The sequence below is a fragment of the Phyllobates terribilis genome, unplaced genomic scaffold (assembly GCF_046119375.1).
Source record: "Phyllobates terribilis strain yellow unplaced genomic scaffold, ASM4611937v1 Scaffold_12__6_contigs__length_324123572, whole genome shotgun sequence".
In the NCBI taxonomy this organism is placed as follows: domain Eukaryota; kingdom Metazoa; phylum Chordata; class Amphibia; order Anura; family Dendrobatidae; genus Phyllobates; species Phyllobates terribilis.
Genome location: NW_027362772.1, coordinates 254,150,414 through 254,171,747, shown reverse-complemented (window position 1 = coordinate 254,171,747; position 21,334 = coordinate 254,150,414). Strand labels below are relative to the sequence as shown.

Genomic DNA, 21,334 nt, shown 5'->3' with positions numbered 1-21,334 from the left:
AGCATTATCAGTTAGATGATCTACTTGGAAGTGGCAAACAGGACACAGGATGACCACCACGTCCTTCTGCTTGGCAGGATTGTGGGTTTGGGTTACACTGCGGCCCCGGAGCAGGACCAGTCCTGCGCTCAGTGTGGGGGCTGCAGTGTGACTTACTTTCCGACTCAGGTATAGAGCTTGTTAATGAGGAGCTGGTGCATGTGATGATACTCATGGAGGGGCCCATACCGTAACGGGGGTATGTTCCCGTCAGGGCTGAGGTATGAGTGATCCAGGCAGCCGGGTCTATCGGTCTCACGGGTTCCGCTACAATTGGACATGGGGGAGAAATAAAAAAGAAGAGAAAGTTACTACAATGAAAGGAGAGAAGGACACAATTAGTTACATTGTAAGATGTGTAATGTCAGCTTGCATTTCTCCATTATCCACCTGATGTTTTAGTTTTAAGTACATGGAGTGATTTCCAGTCAATTAAAATTTTCAACGCAATTCTCTTCCAAGAACTGAGTATATTGATCAGTTGTCTTGAGACGCTCTTTGTTTTCCCTTTATAGAGCTTCTTATTGATTGCTTATCAGTCCATCTACACGTAGGACCAAATTCATCCAAATCGGCATATTACACACCAGTCTTGATGACGGGTGTAAGAATCATGCACAACTTAAAGGGAATCTGTAATCAGTTTTTTGCTACCCCATCTGAGAGCAGCATAATGTAAGGGCAGATAACCTGATTCCTGCAATGTGTCACTTACTCGGCTGCTTGCTGCAGTTTTGATAAAATCACTGTTTTATCTGTTACAGAGCTCGGAATGCTGAGCTCTGTATAACCCCGCCCACATCCCTGATTGGCAGCTTTCTGTGTACACTGTGCATAGGCAGAAAGATCCCAGCAATTGGTAGGGACAGAGTTATACAGAACAAGAGGACTAGCTCCAACTATTTCTGTAGTGATTATCTCCTGCTAATAAAATGCTTATTTGATTGAAACTAAAGCAAGCAGCCTAGTAAGTGACATATCACTGGAATCAGGGTCTCAGTCGCTACATCGTGCAGCTCTCAGACTAAATAGCAAAAACCTGCTGCCAGATTCCCTTTAAGGAATTTTGCACATTTATACTATTGTGCATTAACATAAAAAAATATACTCCAGTAACAGACTGCAGTATGTTTCTGCTGTATTTTACATCACTTTTGTGGAGTAATGTTAGAAATTTACTGGCTGCTAAACTTTGACCAGTTGGTCAAAACTGATTTAAAAAATGCAAAAATTACAAGTTGTAATATAACCAACGCAATATTTAAAACAGCTTTAAGAAAAAATTTAGGAGAAAACTGTTATGAATTGGGGGTCATAATCTGCTTATTGATAGATTATGCGGGGCAGCTCAAAAATGCAGGAGGGGCTAATCTATTGTTAAATAATTCATCATCCTTAGGATAGGTCATCAATGTCTGATCGGTGGGGGTGCGACACCCGGTAGCCCCGCTGATCAGCTGTTCCTGGCGTCGGCGGGAACTGCTCAGTTGCGAAGCTGCACAGCTCCATTGACAGTATAGTGGCCGCGGCCAGGTACTGCACATGTACCCCCCATTCAAATCAATAGAGGGCGGATGTGTAGTACCTGGCCACGGCCACTATTCCACTGATGGAGCTCTGCAGCTCCCGCCGCTGTTGACACTGGGAACAGCTGATTGGTGGGGTATCGGGTGTCGCACCCCCACCGATCAGATATTGATGACTTATCCTAAGACTAGGCCATCAATGTTAAAGTCCCGGACAACCCCTTTAAATATATCCTACTTACAATGTTTATGTCTACAGCTCCAATGCAGCCCAATGAGTCTGATAACAGATTTCCTATAAACTCTGTGTAGTCAGATCTTTTGGTCATTCCTTTCATCTATTACTTACTTATTGCCAACCTTAATTAAGTATGTTTAGTATGTTAGAAAAAAAGCAGGAGACAGATAAAAAAAGAACATGACGGCAACATCAGACTACAGAGAACTTGTAGTCTGTTACCATGGAGACACATAGTTTTGCATAAAAGCCCTCACTGGTCCTGTGATCCCCATGTATCTCATTTCGATATTTAAGGGAGCGTTGTTCAAGCATGCATACTAACATTCATATCAATGTATAGGGGTGAAGGGAGCAGGACCTCTCCAATCACATGGTGGATACAGGACCCCCATTCTCAGGATTATTTCCTGTGCTGAGTTGATAAATGTTATATGTCTAAAACAAAACCAGGATGAACACTTGCTGCCTGTATCCTCCATGCCCGGTCAGATTTTTACTAAATCAAGAGATCTAATTAACGGCTGTACAATTGGGCTTTTTATAACCAGAATAACAGAACTTAAAAAAAATATATACTACCGTTCAAAAGTTTGGGGTCATTTAGAAATTTCATTATTTTTTTAAAGAAAAGCACATTTTTTATTTCAATGAAGCTAACATTAAATGAATCAGAAATACACTCTATACATTGTTAATGTGGTAAATGACTATTCTAGCTGCAAACGTCTTGTTTTTATTGCAATATCTACACAGGTGTATAGAGGGCCATTTCCAACAACCACTCCAGTGTTTTAATGGTACATTGTGTTTGCTAACTGTGTAAGAAGGCTAATGGATGTTTAGAAAACCCTAGAAAGCCCTTGCACAAGTATGTCAGCCCAGCTGAAAATGGTTTGGCTGATTTCAGAAGCTATAAAATTGATCTTCCTTTGAGCTAGTTGAGAATCTGGAGCATTACATTTGTTTGTTCTATGAAACTCTCAAAATGGCCAGAAAAAGAGAACCTTCATGTGAAACTCGACAGTCTATTCTTGTTCTTAGAAATGAAGGCTATTCCATGTGAGAGATTGCCAAGAAACTGAAGATTTCCTACAACTGTGTGTACTACTCCCTTCAGAGGAGAGCACAAACAGGCTCTAACCAGAGTAGAAAGAGAAGTGGGAGGCCCCGCTGCACAACTGAGCAACAAGACAAGTACATTAGAGTCTCTAGTTTGAGAAATCGACGCCTCACAGCTCCTCAACTGGCAGCTTCATTAAATAGTACACGCAAAACGCCAGTGTCAACGTCTACTGTGAAGAGGCGACTCTGGGATGCTGGCCTTCAGGGCAAAGTGGCAAAGAAAAAGCCATATCTGAGACTGGCTAATAAAAGGAAAAGATTAATATGGGCAAAAGAACACAGACATTGGACAGAGGAAGATTGGAAAAAAGGTTTATGGACAGACGAATCAAAGTTTGAGGTGTTTGGATCACACAGAAGAACATTTGTGAGACGCAGAACAACTGAAAAGATGCTGGAAGAGTGCCTGACGCCATCTGTCAAGCATGGTGGAGGTAATGTGATGGTCTGGGTTTGCTTTGGTGCTGGTAAAGTGGGAGATTTGTACAAGGTAAATGGGATTTTGAATAAGGAAGGCTATCACTCCATTTTGCAATGCCATGCCATACCCTGTGGACAGCGCTTGATTGGGGCCAATTTCATCCTACAACAGGACAATGACCCAAAGCACACCTCCAAATTCTGCATGAACTATTTAGGGAAGAAGCAGGCAGCTGGTATTCTATCTGTAATGGAGGGCCAGCGCAGTCACCAGATCTCAACCCCATTGAGCTGTTGTGGGAGCAGCTTGACCGTATGGTGTGCAAAAAGTGCCCATCAAGCCAATCCAACTTGTGGAGGGGCTTCAGGAAGCATGGGGGGATATTTCTCAAGATGACCTCAGCAAATTAACAGCTAGAATGCCAAAGGTCTCCAATGCTGGAATTACTGCAAAGGAGCATTCTGTGACGAAAGCAAAGTTTGAAGGAGAAAATTATTCTTTCTAATAAAAATCATTATTTCTAACCTTGTCAGTGTCTGGACTATATTTTCTATTCATTTTGCAACTCATTTGATAAATAAAAGTACGAGTTTTCATGGAAAACACAAAATTGTCTGGGTGACCCCAAACTTTTGAACAGTAGTGTATATATATATACATATATATATATATATATATATATATATATATATATATATATATATATAAAGCCACTGACTTGCATGCTTTGCTTACCTCTTGGAATGGTGAAGTAGCTTCTTGGAGTGGGGTCCCAACATTTTGCTACAGTAAGGCTAATTGGCCTGGAAAAAAATAAGACAAATATTAAGGAACTATAGTGCCACCTAGTGGTGCCACTGTATGGCAGTGTATTATGCAAATATTATCCATAATGTGGATGTAATATGCAATATGTACTGTATGTGTGCTGTAATATGGCTCTGAACAACTAAGAGGCTATATATACAGAATTGAGTATTTGTGTACGCCCAACCTATAGGTATCAGTGATACCTGTGGCGTATAGCAGCCACTTATCTCCTAATACTCTATTGGATAATGTGAATGAATGATATGAAGGGGATGGGGGATGATCTAACACAACTGAAGGATTGTTCGCCCAGCATTTTCTTTGCATTCTTGCCAATAATCCCATGGTCGAGACTGGTTTAGCAAAACCATGCCCAAATGCACATGTTTTCGGGCAATCTTGATTGCATTAGGGGTGGGGCTTAGATTTTGGCAAGTGTGTCTCTGTATATGGTTAGGTAAACCAATCTGTTAAATAAACTAGCATACTAAATATATGGGTACTATTTAAAGGGAATCCATCATCAACTTTTGATAATTTCATCTGAGAACAGCATAATGTAGAGGCAGAGACCCTGATTCCAGCAATGTGTCACTTACTGGGCTGATTAGTGCAGTTTCAATAAAATCAGTTTTATCAGCAGGAGATTGTCACTAGAGCACTAGGTGTCTCTTGCCTCCTGGTCCAACCACACCCCCAGCACTGATTGGCAGTTTTCTGTACAGTGTACACAGAAAGCAGCCAATTAGTGTTGTGGGCGGGGTTATACAGCATTCCAAGCTCTGCTAGATCTGCAGCAGAGAAAACTGTTATTGTATCAAAATGACAGCAAGCAGCCCAGTAAGTGACACATCACTGGAATCAGGATCTCTGCCCCTATATCATGTTGCTCTCAGATTACAGAACTAAAACCTGGTTGCATACACTATATAAAACTGTCCACAATCTTCCATACTACGTACCCTGGTTTGGATACAATTTCCCTTAAAACTCTGACCGCATCATCATTGCTCATGTTCTCAAAGTTGACATCATTGACCTGCAAAATCCCCAAAAATATACAGAGAGATATGAATAGTAAATAAACAGATAAACTGAAAGATAGATAGATTATAATCTTAATACAATATATAAAATTAATAAAAAATAAATAATAAAGTTAATAAAATATAGAGTTAATAAAAAATAAAGGAAGGCAGAACTCCAAAATTTTAATTGTAAAAAGTGAGGAATTTATTGGCTCTATGCAACATTTCAGTCCATTTGGACTTTTGTCAAGATTGTTGTTGTTTTTTTTTAATTAAGAAAGATAGATGATAGATATGAGATAGATAGATAGATAGATAGATAGATAGATAGATAGATACAGTAGATAGATAGATATTAGATAGATAGATAAATAGATAGACAGACAGATAGATAGGAGATAGATAGATAGATAGATAGATAGATACATATGGGATGGATGGATAGATAGATAGATAGATATGAGATAATAGATAGATATGAGATAATAGAAAAATAGATATGAGATAATAGAAAAATAGATAGATAGATAGATAAGGGATAGATAGATAGAGGGATAGATAAGGGATAGATAGATAGAGGGATAGATAGATAGAGGGATAGATAGATAGATAGATGGATAGATAGATAGAGGGATAGATAGATAGATAGATAAGGGATAGATAGATAGAGGGATAGATAGATAGAGGGATAGATAGAGGGATAGATAGATAGATAGATAGATATGAGATAATAGAAAAATAGATATGAGATAATAGATAGATAGATAATAGATAGATAGATAGATAATATTTTGTTGCAAAGGGTGAAAGCGTCATGGAAATGTTCCCACATCTACTTGATCCAAATGTAAAGAAAAATTGAATGGATAGATAGATATTCCTACAGTAATATTATGGATCACGATTGGTAACCATGTCATTAAAAGAGAGGAGATCAAATGACGCTGCTGCCATTTTGTATGCCGCCTGGCACCTTTCCCAAGAATATTAAAATGCAATGAACACGTTTATTCCTCATTCTTCATTTAAATTGGGGAGGTTAAAAAATGGGAAACAATTCCCAGTATATATTAGGCTTAGTAATATCAAAGGCAGCTGCCATGAGCCTGTGATGGCAGTAAGGCATCCCCTGTGTAATCGCTGCAAACTCAAAGAAACACAAGTAATCTTGTAAATGACTCCTGAGGCTTTGTGATAAGCGGCCCACATCTTGCTTGTTGTTTCAGTAGCGTTACTCTACTTTTGTCTTCCAGGATGGAATAATACCATAAGGCAGCCTTAATTAGTACTACGGTGTCTATGGCGCTGACTTGTTGTAACCAATAGCAACCAAACACTTAGCGGCTGTGATCAGTCTGCTATATACCAATGTTTTTGGTTTTTTTTACGGTTTCCCTTGTAAAGGCTAATTGAATCTCAATGTTACCGACCGTAAAGCGAACGGCTGGTCTATTGCTGATTGTCTAAAATCCGGCCCTTCACACTGGAGACATATAAAATTGTGTGTGGGGGGGGGGAGGGTATATATTTTTCTTGACCTCAACTTCTCCAAAAAAAGCTAACATCAATTTGAGATTTTGCGTCTTGAAAAGTGCATGTTGACAATTTTGTTGGTTGCTATTGGCGACAGACAACAAGCTTGTAGTCAGGCACCCCCCCAAACGTATTAACTGCCTTACTGTAAGTATTTTCTTTTCCAACATAATATTACTGTACGGTGCCTGTTGTAAAAACTGTACTTCCAAGACGACCACACCACTACAAATCATTGCTACTATCATTTAGAAATAATGGGAGATTTCAGCTCTGAAGATGGCAGAACTATGACTGCAGCTGTACACTATAATCCAGACTGTAATGCTAAGAATCAACATTAATCAATCAATATATTTAACATATTACTTTTATGTAGATTCTTTATATGTAAATTGTTCATTGGTGGTCTGAGGACCTGTCACTTGCCATAAATATGTAATTTTTTTAACCTGGTGTACAGTACAGACCAAAAGTTTAGACACACCTTCTCATTTAAAGAAATTTCTGCATTTTCATGACTATGAAAATTGTACATTCACACTGAAGGCATCAAAACAATGAATTAACACATGTGGAATTATATACTTAACAAAAAGTGTGAAACAACTGAAAATGTGTCTTATATTCTAGGTTCTGCAAAGTAGCCACCTTTTGCTTTGATGACTGCTTTGCACACTCTTGGTGAGTTTCAAGAGGTAATCACCAGAAATGGTCTTCCAACAATCTTGAAGGAGTTCCCAGAGATGCTTAGCACTTGTTGGCCCTTTTGCCTTCACTCTGCAGTCCAGCTCACCCCAAACCATCTTGATTGGGTTCAGGTCTAGTGACTGTGGAGGCCAGGTCATCTGGCGTAGCACCCCATCACTCTCCCTCTTGGTCAAATAGCCCTTACACAGCCTGGACGTGTGTTTGGGGTCATTGTCCTGTTGAAAAATAAATGATGGTCCAACTAAACGCAAACCGGATGGAATAGCATGCCGCTGCAAGATGCTGTGGTAGCCATGCTGGTTCAGTATGCCTTCAATTTTGAATAAATCCCCAACAGTGTCACCAGCAAAGCACCCCCACACCATCACACCTCCTCCTCCATGCTTCACGGTGGGAACCAGGCATGTAGAGTCCATTCGTTCACCATTTCTGCGTCGCACAAAGACACGGTGGTTGGAACCAAACATCTCAAATTTGGACTCATCAGACCAAAGCACAGATTTCCACTGGTCTAATGTCCATTCCTTGTGTTCTTTAGCCCAAACAAGTCTCTTCTGCTTGTTGCCTGTCCTTAGCAGTGGTTTCCTAGCAGCTATTTTACCATGAAGGCCTGCTGCACAAAGTCTCCTCTTAACAGTTGTTGAAGAGATGTGTCTGCTGCTAGAACTCTGTGTGGCATTGACCTGGTCTCTAATCTGAGCTGCTGTTAACCTGCGATTTCTGAGGCTGGTGACTCGGATAAACTTATCCTCAGAAGCAGAGGTGACTCTTGGTCTTCCTTTCCTGAGGCGGTCTTCATGTGAGCCAGTTTCTTTGTAGTGCTTGATGGTTTTTGCAACTGCACTTGGGGACACTTTCAAAGTTTGCCCAATTTTTCGGGCTGACTGACCTTCAGTTCTTAAAGTAATGATGGCCACTCGTTTTTCTTTACTTAGCTGCTTTTTTCTTGCCATAATACAAATTCTAACAGTCTGTTCAGTATGACTATCAGCTGTGTATCCACCTGACTTCTGCACAACACAACTGATGGTCCCAACCAAATTTATAAGGCAAGAAATCCCACTTATTAAACCTGACAGGGCACACCTGTGAAGTGAAAACCATTTCCGGTGACTACCTCTTGAAGCTCATCAAGAGAATGCCAAGAGTGTGCAAAGCAGTCATCAAAGCAAAAGGTGGCTACTTTGAAGAACCTAGAATATAAGACATATTTTCAGTTGTTTCACAATTTTTTGTTAAGTATATAATTCCACATGTGTTAATTCATAGTTTTGATGCCTTCAGTGTGAATGTACAATTTTCAAAGTCATGAAAATACAGAAAAATCTTTAAATGAGAAGGTGTGTCCAAACTTTTGCTCTGTACTGTATATGCTGCAATTGTCCTGAATCGAGTGTTGTTCTTCTTTTGTTCCTGCGCCTCTCTGTTCCTGAGATATGGCCCTCTCTAAATCTAGTCTTGTTAGCCAAGTGGGTGTGGTCCCCAACTATTTACAGCAGTCTTTTTGAGAACCGCACCCAGTTGTCTATATTAAGAGGGGGCCATATCTTGAGAATGGGGAGGCACAGGAACAAAGTAGAAACAATGCCGGATTCGGGAGAACAGCGGCTTTTATACCAGGTAAAAAAATTATGGCAAGTGAGTATTAGATATGCCATAGGTATTATCTATTAGTCATGATTTGGGGCTGTATTAAAGTTTATGTAGCAACAATAAAAAAAAAAAAATGAAAATCAGTGCCTATAATAATATATAAATATAATAGGGTCATATACCACACCTGTAGGAGCATGTCTCCGGGCTCAATACGTCCATCTGCTGCTACAGCGCCACCTTTCATAATGGATCCAATATAAATTCCTCCATCCCCGCGGTCATTGCTTTGGCCCACAATACTGATCCCCAGGAAGTTATATTTTTCTGGTAACACAAAAGCATAGCAAAGCATTCGTAGACAAAGGATTAGGTGATCCAAGACACTTCTATTTGTAGTAACGTACATACGTCATATGCTGTACATGTACCTGGACCTACAAGCAGCATTCAGATGAACCTTTATGTACGAAATCTGTCTACTGACTGACCTACTGACAGACCACGCTCCCAGTATCTGGGTAACAGTCACTTAAACGGGAACTGTACTGTCAACAAACTTTGCATAAATCAAAAGTACATGTGAATATAGGAAATTTTGTAATATATCTTATCAGTATAATCTGCTTCTTTCTCATTTTACGAGCCACATCAATTTGTCCAGGTCAAAACAAGATGGACCGTCTGCATTGTGGGCGTCAGCTTGCACTGCCTATTATACTGTAGGAAGCAGAGTGAGGAAACAGGGAGACACAGAAAGATCATGCTGAGCTTTCTAACAAGTCTTTTACCCCATTCCAGAGCTGGATTCACATCCACACATTTAAAATAAGCTCTGGAGGCAGATTCTCGGGGAGATCTATGTCCGGCCTATAAATCGTAACAATTCATTTACATATTAAGAAAAACGTGGATTTCTCTGGAGTAAGACATCGGATCGCACATATCAAGGTATCATTTTATTCAACTTCCTATGACCTGCATGTCCATTTAGACAGCTTAGGAGGGTTGATCCTACTGACAGATTCCCTTTAAAGTGCACCAGTCTAGTGAGAGGTATCATGATACATATGAGAGTGCTGCCACTTACCCATATTTAGAGTGACAGTGATGATATTTAGTGACATTGTTGAATCTGTGATGCTGCTGAATGATGAGGACTGTGGAAGAAAACACAATATTGAATCAGAAGCAAAATTCACTTTGTGCTTGAACCTTTATAGGCTATGTACCCCAAACAGATATTTTTTTTTGGCTATTTGCTTCCTAAATGCAAACTTAAGCAACTTTATAAATCGTCTTCATTAAAAAACGTTCCAATATTTTGCTGCTGTAGTGACTCTGTAAGTCCTTTATCTAGCTGATCGATCTGCAAAAGTGTTACAAATCCACCTGAGCTTCTGCTCAGCTCTGATGGCTCTCTCTGCTCTCACCTCCCTTCTCTTAGTGTTAGAGATAGCAGCAGGGAGGGTAATGAATTCGAATTTACAGTGATGAAAGGGGAAAGTATCTAAAGCCTTATGAAGAGCAGACAAAACAGTCTATAAAAAAGGAGGAAAGCTATTTCAAGAACCTGCACTACTAAAGTTGCCAACAGTCCCAAATTTCCTGGGACTGTTGTAATTTCACAGAAACAATCCCAGAATATCTGAATATGTCCCATGCCTAAAAAGGAGTGAGGTTTGCCCAAGAGAATGGGTGAGTGGTATTGGTGGCGTTCCCCTGTAGGAAAAGAGGTGAGACGAGACGTAAACTTCCCTACATTGCCAACATCAATGCTGGTAAAAATGCCCAACTCACCCTATCAATTTGCCTCATCTTTTGCTTCCGCCGCCTTCGTTTGTGCTTCCGTATAAGTCTCGAGGATGTGCTCTGCTCAGTAGAGCTGCTTAGCCTATAGAATACAGAAAGTCACATACATTGTGATAGGGTTCACATACATTGTGACTACATTAGAAGCGGAATTACTGAGCTCGGGTGGCAATACATTGGATACAATAAAATCCGTATCAAGTCGTATGTAGTTCAAACCTTTTTTTGTGACATATAGAGAGATGACAGTTCTTCTTCATCAGCATTTTACCAGTACTATAGGTGCTGGAACTCACTTATCTTACCTTTCAGCATGCATTGCCTTTGTCCAATGGCTTATGTGCCACGAACAGAAAGCCTGCCTTTCTCTTACACCTCAAGACATAAAGACCTGCCACAATTCATGTAATTCGTCTCGGCATCTCTGCTGTTAAAGACGGATTACACTTGACAACAGACAGTGGACTTCAAGCTAGACAAAAGGGAGACATCTAGTGGCTGGCACTTTGGACTGATTCTTTTGGGGGCTGAAAACGTCTTTTGGGTAAAGTACTTTGTGATTGTGGTTAGTCATTGCATTGGCTATCAGTACATATATAATACTGGGGTCATTTTACGTGGCAGCGAGGCCTTTGGGCGCTCAGATACCTATGGCCTGAGTGCATCTGCTACCTCTGTACCCCCTATAGCTAGGCATGTAAATATATAAATAATCATTGCTCTTCCATTAAATATTCATTCCTGACAGATGTGGTTTATTCATGTTTATGGTGAAAAGTCTCCTTGGACAATGTAGATGTGTTTTCAGAAGTCTTTCATCTTTAGCCCTGCGTGTCCAAGATCCGTACCCGTGAAATTCCTCTGGTAATTAATCTGCTCTCAGGATGACAGATATTTCTACATCGCCAGCAGCAATGATTTCATTCTTGGGAAAAGAAGGCTAAATGCTGGTGAGATACAGACACAATATCACACAGGGAAGACAAAGGTGATATTGCTTGTTTTACACTAACATGAGCCTTTACGGAGCCGCTTCCTTATGGCGTCGTTTGCAGAATTGCACTCTGTCGTTCTCAATGATGTCTGGGAAAGTGCAAAATTGATCATGCCTTCTGGTTAGCATGTTAATTATAATCAGCATTAATTTCAGGAGAAAATGCAGCATTGTGAAATGAGATACAAGGTGTAGGGTGGGGACGACGACCGTACACATGCATCATATGGTTGCGCTCAGCTATTATATATGCAGTGCAGCATAAATGTGAGCATATAAAACTGTAAAAGGACAATGTGAATATTTGTTGATTTAAAGTGTTATTACCAACATTTCAAACTATCACCCATTAAAAGGGTAGGTGAAAACTTGTTCCTCTATGGAGGTCTAACTGCTGGGACCCCCAGCAATCCCAGACTCTAAAATGAGCATGCACCACCACAACTCCATTCATGGTCTATATGACTGCTGGAGAAAGTAAAGTGCTCAACTTAGCTATCTCTAGCAGTCTCATGCATGCGTGGTTACCCCTCCATTCCAAAAGGGCACTTAAAAATAGCCATTTTAGGGATTGGTGGGGTCCCAGCTGTCGGAGCCCTACCAACCAGCAAGTTATCTTCTGTCTTGAGGATAGGTGGTGACTTGAAATGTTGGGAATAACTCTTTAGAGGGGTTGTCCACCACTTCGATATTGAAGACCCATTATAGGATAGGTCATCAATATCAGATCGGTGGAGGTCCGACACCCAGCACCCCCACCAATCAACTGTTATTAGCTCCTGCAGATGTAAACAGTTTATGGAGTGGAATAGCACAGCTGGCCTCACAAAGAAAAAGGACCACCAAGTCATCCATTTTTTGGTTGGATCTTCTATCCTGAACAAGGAATTGGGCAACTTTAACCATAGGGCAAAAGAAAACTTGACCGGACCGTCATACCTGTGACTCTCACACTGTAAAACAGCCCAGAGGATGAAGTAAGTGCAGGCAGAGTTCTAGAGAATGTAGGATCTCTGGGGGAGTCTGAGGCAGTTAATGGGGGGTTTGTGAACACAGCATTCAATTTTGGGGCATATGAGGAACTGTATGGTGGCAATCTCTGTGACAAGTAACCTGAGAGGCACAGAAAGATAACTTGCTTACAGAGCTTCTGTGGAAAAAAATAGGTAATGAGAAAAATGTGCACTATGCATTATATAATGTCCTAGATATAATTCTGCATACAGAGGTGTAAAGTGGGTGTAGGGGCGGAAGTCATAACAGGACTCTAACACGTACGGGGGCCGAAAGCTCCGTTGGCCTGCATAAGAAGACCACTACTATTAAAGACTCGTGATAGTTAGAGGCCCTACTCAAGATTTTGGGGCACACCAGCGTCACTGTCTACATGTCACATTATTGTCACACTAGCTGTGAACGGAGGACAATGATGCCATCTTTGCAATGTACTAAAAGGGCCCTTACTTGTTACTAAACATTTCAACATTTCTTGTCAGGACTCAAAAAAAATAAAGGATGGTCTCGTCCATCCTTTATTTCTCCTCATTACCGCATGCTCTTCCTGTGTGATGACAGCTGTGATCTCCACTTTAACGCTGCTCTGTCTACGAGGATTTACATCAACCCATCAATTGAAACCAGTCTCTCAGTTTCTAAACTCTAACCTCCAAAACAAACCCACTGTCATCTCATATACATCCCTCCCTTGTCAGAGCCTGCAGGATTCAAGCCCCGGGGAAGGTGTCTTGATCTCTGGGTACTAAGCATGCCAGATCACAAGCGGAAAGAAGAGATGTGATGACAAGGAGGCATCTGTTGGAGAGGAGACACACCTTGACCACAGCCACCATGGCAAGTGGAGTCTAACTGTACGGTGAAATCTTATCAAGTTTTGGCTTGTCTTGAAGTCTTGTTGGAAATGTTCTACTTTTCTGTCAGGCAGAGATAATGAAACAAGTAATATGATATACGCTCGATATTTGTTGTTTTTATATAATAAAGAATGGATTTGTTTTTTTATTAACAAACTAAACCGTCCTGAACAGTTTAACAAACATTTATGTGACTTGTTCTCGGTAAAACACATCAAAATCATGATTTCTCCTCTACAAGTCACAATCTTTTGAAGGAGTTGTTCAGTAAAAACAATTGTTAGACGGATGACTTTTATCTCTATCACAAGATGGCACGGTAGGTCGGACATCTGACCACCGCTCCATTCATTCTCTATGAAACTGATGGAAAAAGCCGAGCACAGCTCTCGGCAGCCGCCATTGGGAGTGAATGGAGCGCAGGTCGAGCATGAGCATTGATGCGCAAGTCTAATGAGGACAAAAGTTCCCCGTTCTGTCAATCAGTGTAGGACCCAGCAGTCGGACCCCACAATTCTGTGGGTAGGTGATAACTTATCACTACCAGAAAACCCCTTTAAGCAACGGCATACCAGAAGATGATGCTTTCATGGATTACTGCGATCAGAGGAAAGGCTCCGGTCCAGGAGATAAGTATACAGTGTTCTTATTTTATGATGGGCAATGAAGCTATTAAGAAGGGGTTATTTAGTAGTGGACATCCACTTTAAGGTTATGGCTACACTGGTCGCGCAGCAAAATCGCAATTCACACAAATATTTTTGATCTGAAACTTGCTGTAGAGTCACTAGTGTCACCATGTACCCCCAGCCTAATAGTTCTACCATTCCATATCCTAGAACATCAGTATTTCTTAAAGTTCCCTAACTCTCTGCAAGTTTCATCAAAGTACCACCAAAGTTATGATCATAGGCAGTCCTACTAAGTAAAAATAGAGTATGAATAAAGTGCGAGTATGTCCCAGATACATGACATGTAGTAGTATACATGGTGTATATACTACAGGTTGAGAGAAGAGTTGGGCAAAAAGATCTGCAGGACCATGGTCCAGTAGCCACGTTGGAGTCTTCTCTTATCTATCAATATCCTTGATGCTTCTTCTGATTTGTAGACCTGGCAAGACATCATCATTGCAGAAAGCAAAGTACTGGACCTACTGATCTGCAGAGGCTCTGGAGATGCCGGCAGTTAGGAGGATGTTTGCAGAGCTCTGGTCTAGTGGCCGTGGACTACCAATGTGGCCGCTGAACCAGAGTCCAGCACATGTTTTCCTCAACTCTAGTTGAGAGCCTGGGTTGTAGAACACTGGCTCAATGTCATTCGGTGTGCCGGAAAGTCCAGACTATGAAATTCTGCACCCGCAACAGAAAGAAATGAGTGTAAAATATTCCTATTAGAAAAATGGCACTTTGGGTCTTAAAAAATGTGTACACTGACACCTTAGACTTAAAAAATGTAATACATTGTCATTTTAAAGTCCAACGTGTGGTAACTGTAGTACTGGCTCCTACATGGGTTCTAGAACACTGGCACAGAAAATGCAAAGAGCCTTCGAACTCCGTAAAATTGTCATCGAGGAGTTCTAGACCATCAACACATTGACGTCTCAGAGTTCTACATAATCAACACATTGACGTCTCAGAGTTCTAGACCATCAACACATAGACATCTCAGAGTTCTAGACCATCAACACATTGACGTCTGAGTTCTAGACTATCATTAACGTCTCAGAGTTCTAGACCATCATTGAAAGCTCCGAGTTCTAGACCATCAACACACTGATGTCTGAGAGTTCTAGAACACTTGCGCATGTACATCTAAGATTTCTAGAAAACTAGATTTCTAGAACATTGGCTTAGTGATGACTAAGAGTTCATGAATACTGGAACACGAGACATCTATGAGTTCTTGAACACTGCCACACTGTTGATTAAGAGCTCTAGAACACAGACACTTCTAAGACTCTCAGAATAACTACTAAAATTGGCAAAATGAAAAAAAAAAAATCACAATTTTCTTGCCTAGCAAAGTTCTACGCAGAGGTCTCTGCTACATACCTGCTAGTGTTGTCTTCATCAGAGTCCACAAAACTGCTGGACTCCAGCTCACTGCTCATCACGGTGGACGTGCTGTCATATCCTCCAGCCTCCCGTATGCGCTCCACCTTGGGGTGCCCATTGATTCTTGGAACTGTCACAGAAAAGAAATATTGTGATGAGCAGAAGCCCCCTGGACGGCTACTATCGGCTTAGGCCAAGATAGAGGTTTTTGATCAAAGAAAAAAGTTTGTACTGTAGGAGAGACAAGAACAGTGCAAAGTACAGTACACACAGCAGAGTAACTACAAGTGACATGTAGATAAGGGCGACTGAAAAAAGAAATATTACCATCTAAAGCAATGTATGTCTTCCTTTAATCAGAGTGAAAAATGGATGACACTGACACCAGGAGACAACAAAGCTGAGAATAGGTCATGCCTTTAATCAGACTAATAGGTGCTGTCATTTCCAGGCTGTTTGAAGTGACGGATGAAGATGAAGGAACACTACCTCAGTCATAGAACAACCTCTGTCATCATCCACCTGTATCCGAGCTCCTACAGGACTTCACCTACTTTCAATATATACCACGAAAGGAGGCAGAAGAGTCTTTGCTTTTTGTCAATGTGTTAATGTTATGCACACGCCCGGGCTGAGCGGCGTGTGCGTGTGATTGTAGTGATTCCACTGGACCATGAACCGGAGAGTGCCTGGAGGGGCGTGACTAAGTATCTGGCCGATCCGACCAAGATGGCACGACGGCATACGACGCCAGTGCACCAGGGAGAAACCGGGCAGAGGGACCAGGTGCTACTCCAGGTCAAACTCCGGACACGGGGGTTGACCCACACAGGGATTACTGGATCAGGCTGGTTAGGCTGGCGCACAGACTGGAGGGTATAGGCAGGCACGACTGGTATGCAGGCAGGCGGGTAAAGGCAAGCGCAGCTAGAGTGCAGACAGGGAGGCACTAGCAGGTAGGAACACAGGCGGGATAGGACCCAGTACACACTGGGACTCAGGAACAATACAGGTAGAGGGGTACAGGCAAGCACAGCTAGAGTGCAGACAGGGAGGCACTAGCAGGTAGGAACACAGGCGGGATAGGACCCAGTACACACTGGGACTCAGGAACAGGCAGGTTAGGCTGGCACAGACTGGTGGATATAAGCAAACACGGCAGGTATGCAGATGGGTGGATACAGGCGAGTATGCAGGCAGGGAGGTACTGGCCGAAAGGACGGGCTGGAGCACAGAAAGGTTAAGACCCAGTACAGACTGGGTCACAGAACCGCAGATGCGGTAGACAACCACAGCAGAGAGGGAACGCCCGAAGCGGTGGGCAAGAACAGAGCAGGACGGGGCTGCAGGAGCAGCGAGCACAAGCAGGGCAGGACAGGACTGCCGGAGCAGCGGGCAGAAGCAGGGCAGGACAGGACTGCCGGAGCAGCGGGCAGAAGCAGGGCAGGACAGGACTGCCGGAGCAGCGGGCAGAAGCAGGGCAGGACAGGACTGCCGGAGCAGCGGGCAGAAGCAGGGCAGGACAGGACTGCCGGAGCAGCGGGCAGAAGCAGGGCAGGACAGGACTGCCGGAGCAGCGGGCAGAAGCAGGGCAGGACAGGACTGCCGGAGCAGCGGGCGGAAGCAGGGCAGGACAGGACTGCCGGAGCAGCGGGCAGAAGCAGGGCAGGACAGGACTGCCGGAGCAGCGGGCAGAAGCAGGGCAGGACAGGACTGCCGGAGCAGTGGGCAGAAGCAGGGCAGGACAGGACTGCCGGAGCAGTGGGCAGAAGCAGGGCAGGCTAGAACCGCCGGAGCGGTAAGCAAAGGAGTCAGAGCAGACTAGAACCGCCGGAGCGGTGAGCAAAGGAGTCAGAGCAGGCTAGAACCACCGGAGCGGTGAGCAAAGGAGTCAGAGCAGGCTAGGCTGAGTAGGGGGGACAGGGCTCTGTTCACACGGAACAGACAGGAAGGGAAAGACAGAGCCAGACACCCACAGGGTACTAGCAGAGAAGTAGCGAGTGGACCACAAACTCACAAACGGGAGTACAGAGACAACAAGCAGGAGTTAGGTACGAGTTCAGACTCTGCAGAAAAAGGAAGGGAACGGACATAGAGGCAAAACAGGTAAAGGATAGGAGAGAGTTCAGACTGGAACTGAGTGTACGGAGGAGACCGACACTGCAGCGGAATACAGGAGCGGGTCTGGGAATACGGCCCCCAGAGAGGCAGGACGAACAGGCAAGGTGCGTGTTCAGACAGGACAGACAAGATACAGGAGCAGGTCTAGGTAATCGGCCCCTAGAAGGCAGGAGGAACAGGCTAGGAGCGTGTTCAGACAGGTCAGACAAGATACAGGAACGGGTCTAGGTAATCGGCCCCTAGAAGGCAGGAGGAACAGGCTAGGAGCGTGTTCAGACAGGCCTGGAAATACAGCCTCCAGGATAGGCAGACAAGAGAACACAGAACAGGACCTGGCACCTTCAGAGTGCAAGCACACACTGAATGAAACACTATGCTCAGGCAGGGATAGATGGGAGCAGCTGAGCTATATACCAGGTGACAGACAGCAATAGGCTGAGGACGCACAAGGGGTGTGACCCACAGCAGGTACAAAAAGCAGGAAGTGATCGGGCGCCGCCCTTAAGCAGCAGAAACAGACACAAACAGACAGCATGGAGGGAAGCCAGAGAGACATTCTGGACAGGAGATCAAGTGCGCGCTCTTGCACAGTGGGAGATGGACCACTATGCAAGGACGCCGCCAGGTATGTTACAGTACCCCCCCCTTACGCCCCCTCTTCTTCAGGCCTGCCAGAATCTTCCGCAGGGAATTCGAGGGCCAATTCTTCACTTCGAAGAGATCACTTCCCCTGTCCACCGGAAAAACTGGTCTCCTCTGGGTAGCTAGGATGCTACCTCCCATCCAGCCACCCTTAGCAACAGACGAAACGGGTGGAGTACCAGGAACAGCACACAAGGAAATCTCTCTCCACATATTTTCAGGTGGCACCCCAGAGGGTACAGGAGACAACTGGAAGTCCTCCACCAGGTTGGAGGGGGACAGAGACTTGGGGGTAATCTCTGCTTCGAGGTACATCTTGTCAAGCTCACAGGAAGAAATAGACGGGTTATCAGGTACATAATGAGGAAAAGTCACTGTCTCTTTGTTTTCTGGTGGTACCCCGGAGGATTCAGGAAACAACTGGAGGTCCTCCGCCGGGTCAGAAGAGTGCAGAGGCTCAGAGAAAACATCTGCTTCAGAGTACACTAGGTCGGACTCACTGGACGAAGCAGGCGAGGTATCGGGTACCGAGTATAGGAAAGTCTCTGTCCATTCTCCACCAGGTGGCACCCCGAAGGGTTCTGGAGACAACTGGCGGTCCTCCGCCTGGTCAGAGGGGTGTAGAGACTCACGGGTAACCTCTGCTTCAGAGTACACTAGGTCGGACTCACTGGACGAAGCAAGCGAGGTATCAGATCCAGGATATAGGAAAGTCTCTGTCCATTTACCACCAGGTGGCACCCCGAAGGGTTCTGGAGACAACTGGAGGTCCTCCGCCTGGTCAGAGGAGTGTAGAGACTCGGGAGTAACCACTGCTTTAGAGTACACTAGGTTGGACTCACTGGACGAAGCGAGCGAGGTATCAGGTACAGAGTATAGGAGAGTCTCTGTCCTTTCGCTACCAGGTAGCACCCCGAAGGGTTCAGGAGACAACTGGAGGTCCTCCGCCTGGTCGGAGGGGTGTAGAGACTCGGGAGTAACCTCTGCTTCGGAGTACACTAGGTTGGACTCACTGGACGAAGCGAGCGAGGTATCAGGTACAGAGTATAGGAGAGTCTCTGTCCTTTCGCTACCAGGTAGCACCCCGAAGGGTTCAGGAGACAACTGGAGGTCCTCCGCCTGGTCGGAGGGGTGTAGAGACTCGGGGGTAACTACCACTTTGGGGTACCCATTGTCAGGCTCACAGGACGAAGCGGACAAAGTATCGAGTACCGGGTGTAGAGAATTCTCTCTCCATTTGTCATCGAGTGGTATCCCGGAGGATTCAGGAGGCAACAGGGGGTCCTCCGCCAGGTAGTAGAGGTGCACAGACTCTGAGGTAACCACAGCTTTGGAGCATCCTTGGACATGCACACCGGTTAAAGTGGGTGAAGCATCTGATGCCGGGTGCAGGAAGTTCTCCTGTGTGGAGTCTGGATGGGCAGAAGTCTCTTCGGGCAGGAGAACTGGTGCACTACCTACGCACATTACCCGTTGGGGCTTCTCCGGGATACAGGGAGATGAAGCTTCAGTAGGGACTTCAAGGTTGGGGTCAGGAGGTCTCAGGGAGGACAGACCCTGGCGTGACGGCTTGCCTCTACGTCTAGCACGTCTGGACTGCCTCTTGAGGTTGGGAGAAGTATTCTGGAAAGCGTAGTCACCCTGTGAGGATTCTGGGTGGGCAGTAGTCTCATTGGGCTGGAGGACTATTGCGCTACCCACACACATTACCCATTGGGGCTGCTCCGGGATATTGGGAAGTGAAGCTTCAGCAGGAGCCTCCGGGTTAGGATCATCGAAGACCATTAGAAAGGCCACCAGGAAGGCCATTAGGTCCAGGAGGATCGGATCCTGTGTTTCATATAGGGGGTTGATCCATTCCAAGGCATCACCCGCCAGGTAAGACATAATGAATGCCACCTTAACCCGATCGGTGGGAAAACATAGAGGGTAGAACTTGAAGTGTAGCATGCATTGCTCCACAAATGCACAACTTTGTCTAGGATCCCCATAATAACGTAGCGGATCCGCGGGAACGAGAGCAGATAGATCCATCTGGACGGGTGCGTAATTCGCCTGGAACTCAGCTAAAGGAAAAAAAAAAAAAATTATTTATTTATTTTAATGCATGTATTCGCTGGAAAACTTCTCAGAGAGCGAAGGCCGTGGGGCTCAACGGGAACCATTGCCTGAGCATGCTGTTATGCACACGCCCGGGCTGAGCGGCGTGTGCGTGTGATTGTAGTGATTCCACTGGACCATGAACCGGAGAGTGCCTGGAGGGGCGTGACTAAGTATCTGGCCGATCCGACCAAGATGGCACGACGGCATACGACGCCAGTGCACCAGGGAGAAACCGGGCAGAGGGACCAGGTGCTACTCCAGGTCAAACTCCGGACACGGGGGTTGACCCACACAGGGATTACTGGATCAGGCTGGTTAGGCTGGCGCACAGACTGGAGGGTATAGGCAGGCACGACTGGTATGCAGGCAGGCGGGTAAAGGCAAGCGCAGCTAGAGTGCAGACAGGGAGGCACTAGCAGGTAGGAACACAGGCGGGATAGGACCCAGTACACACTGGGACTCAGGAACAATACAGGTAGAGGGGTACAGGCAAGCACAGCTAGAGTGCAGACAGGGAGGCACTAGCAGGTAGGAACACAGGCGGGATAGGACCCAGTACACACTGGGACTCAGGAACAGGCAGGTTAGGCTGGCACAGACTGGTGGATATAAGCAAACACGGCAGGTATGCAGATGGGTGGATACAGGCGAGTATGCAGGCAGGGAGGTACTGGCCGAAAGGACGGGCTGGAGCACAGAAAGGTTAA

At 44.5% G+C, this 21,334-nt stretch overlaps 1 protein-coding gene across 4 annotated transcripts in view; it reads right to left on the bottom strand.

Annotated features, from left to right (window-relative positions):
* DVL1 (dishevelled segment polarity protein 1) overlaps nt 1–21,334 on the bottom strand; it is a 214,293-nt gene that overhangs the window by 27,733 nt on the left and 165,226 nt on the right. For 3 of the 4 annotated variants that reach the window (XM_073656849.1, XM_073656852.1, XM_073656853.1), the window contains exons 5-11: nt 15,759–15,891; nt 10,825–10,918; nt 10,115–10,184; nt 9,212–9,351; nt 5,122–5,198; nt 4,085–4,152; nt 157–306 (exon numbers count right to left, since the gene is read on the bottom strand). In XM_073656849.1, coding sequence (XP_073512950.1) covers nt 157–306; nt 4,085–4,152; nt 5,122–5,198; nt 9,212–9,351; nt 10,115–10,184; nt 10,825–10,918; nt 15,759–15,891 — 732 coding nt within the window. The remainder of the gene's footprint in view (nt 1–156; nt 307–4,084; nt 4,153–5,121; nt 5,199–9,211; nt 9,352–10,114; nt 10,185–10,824; nt 10,919–15,758; nt 15,892–21,334) is intronic. The other variant, XM_073656850.1, reaches the window with a different exon arrangement.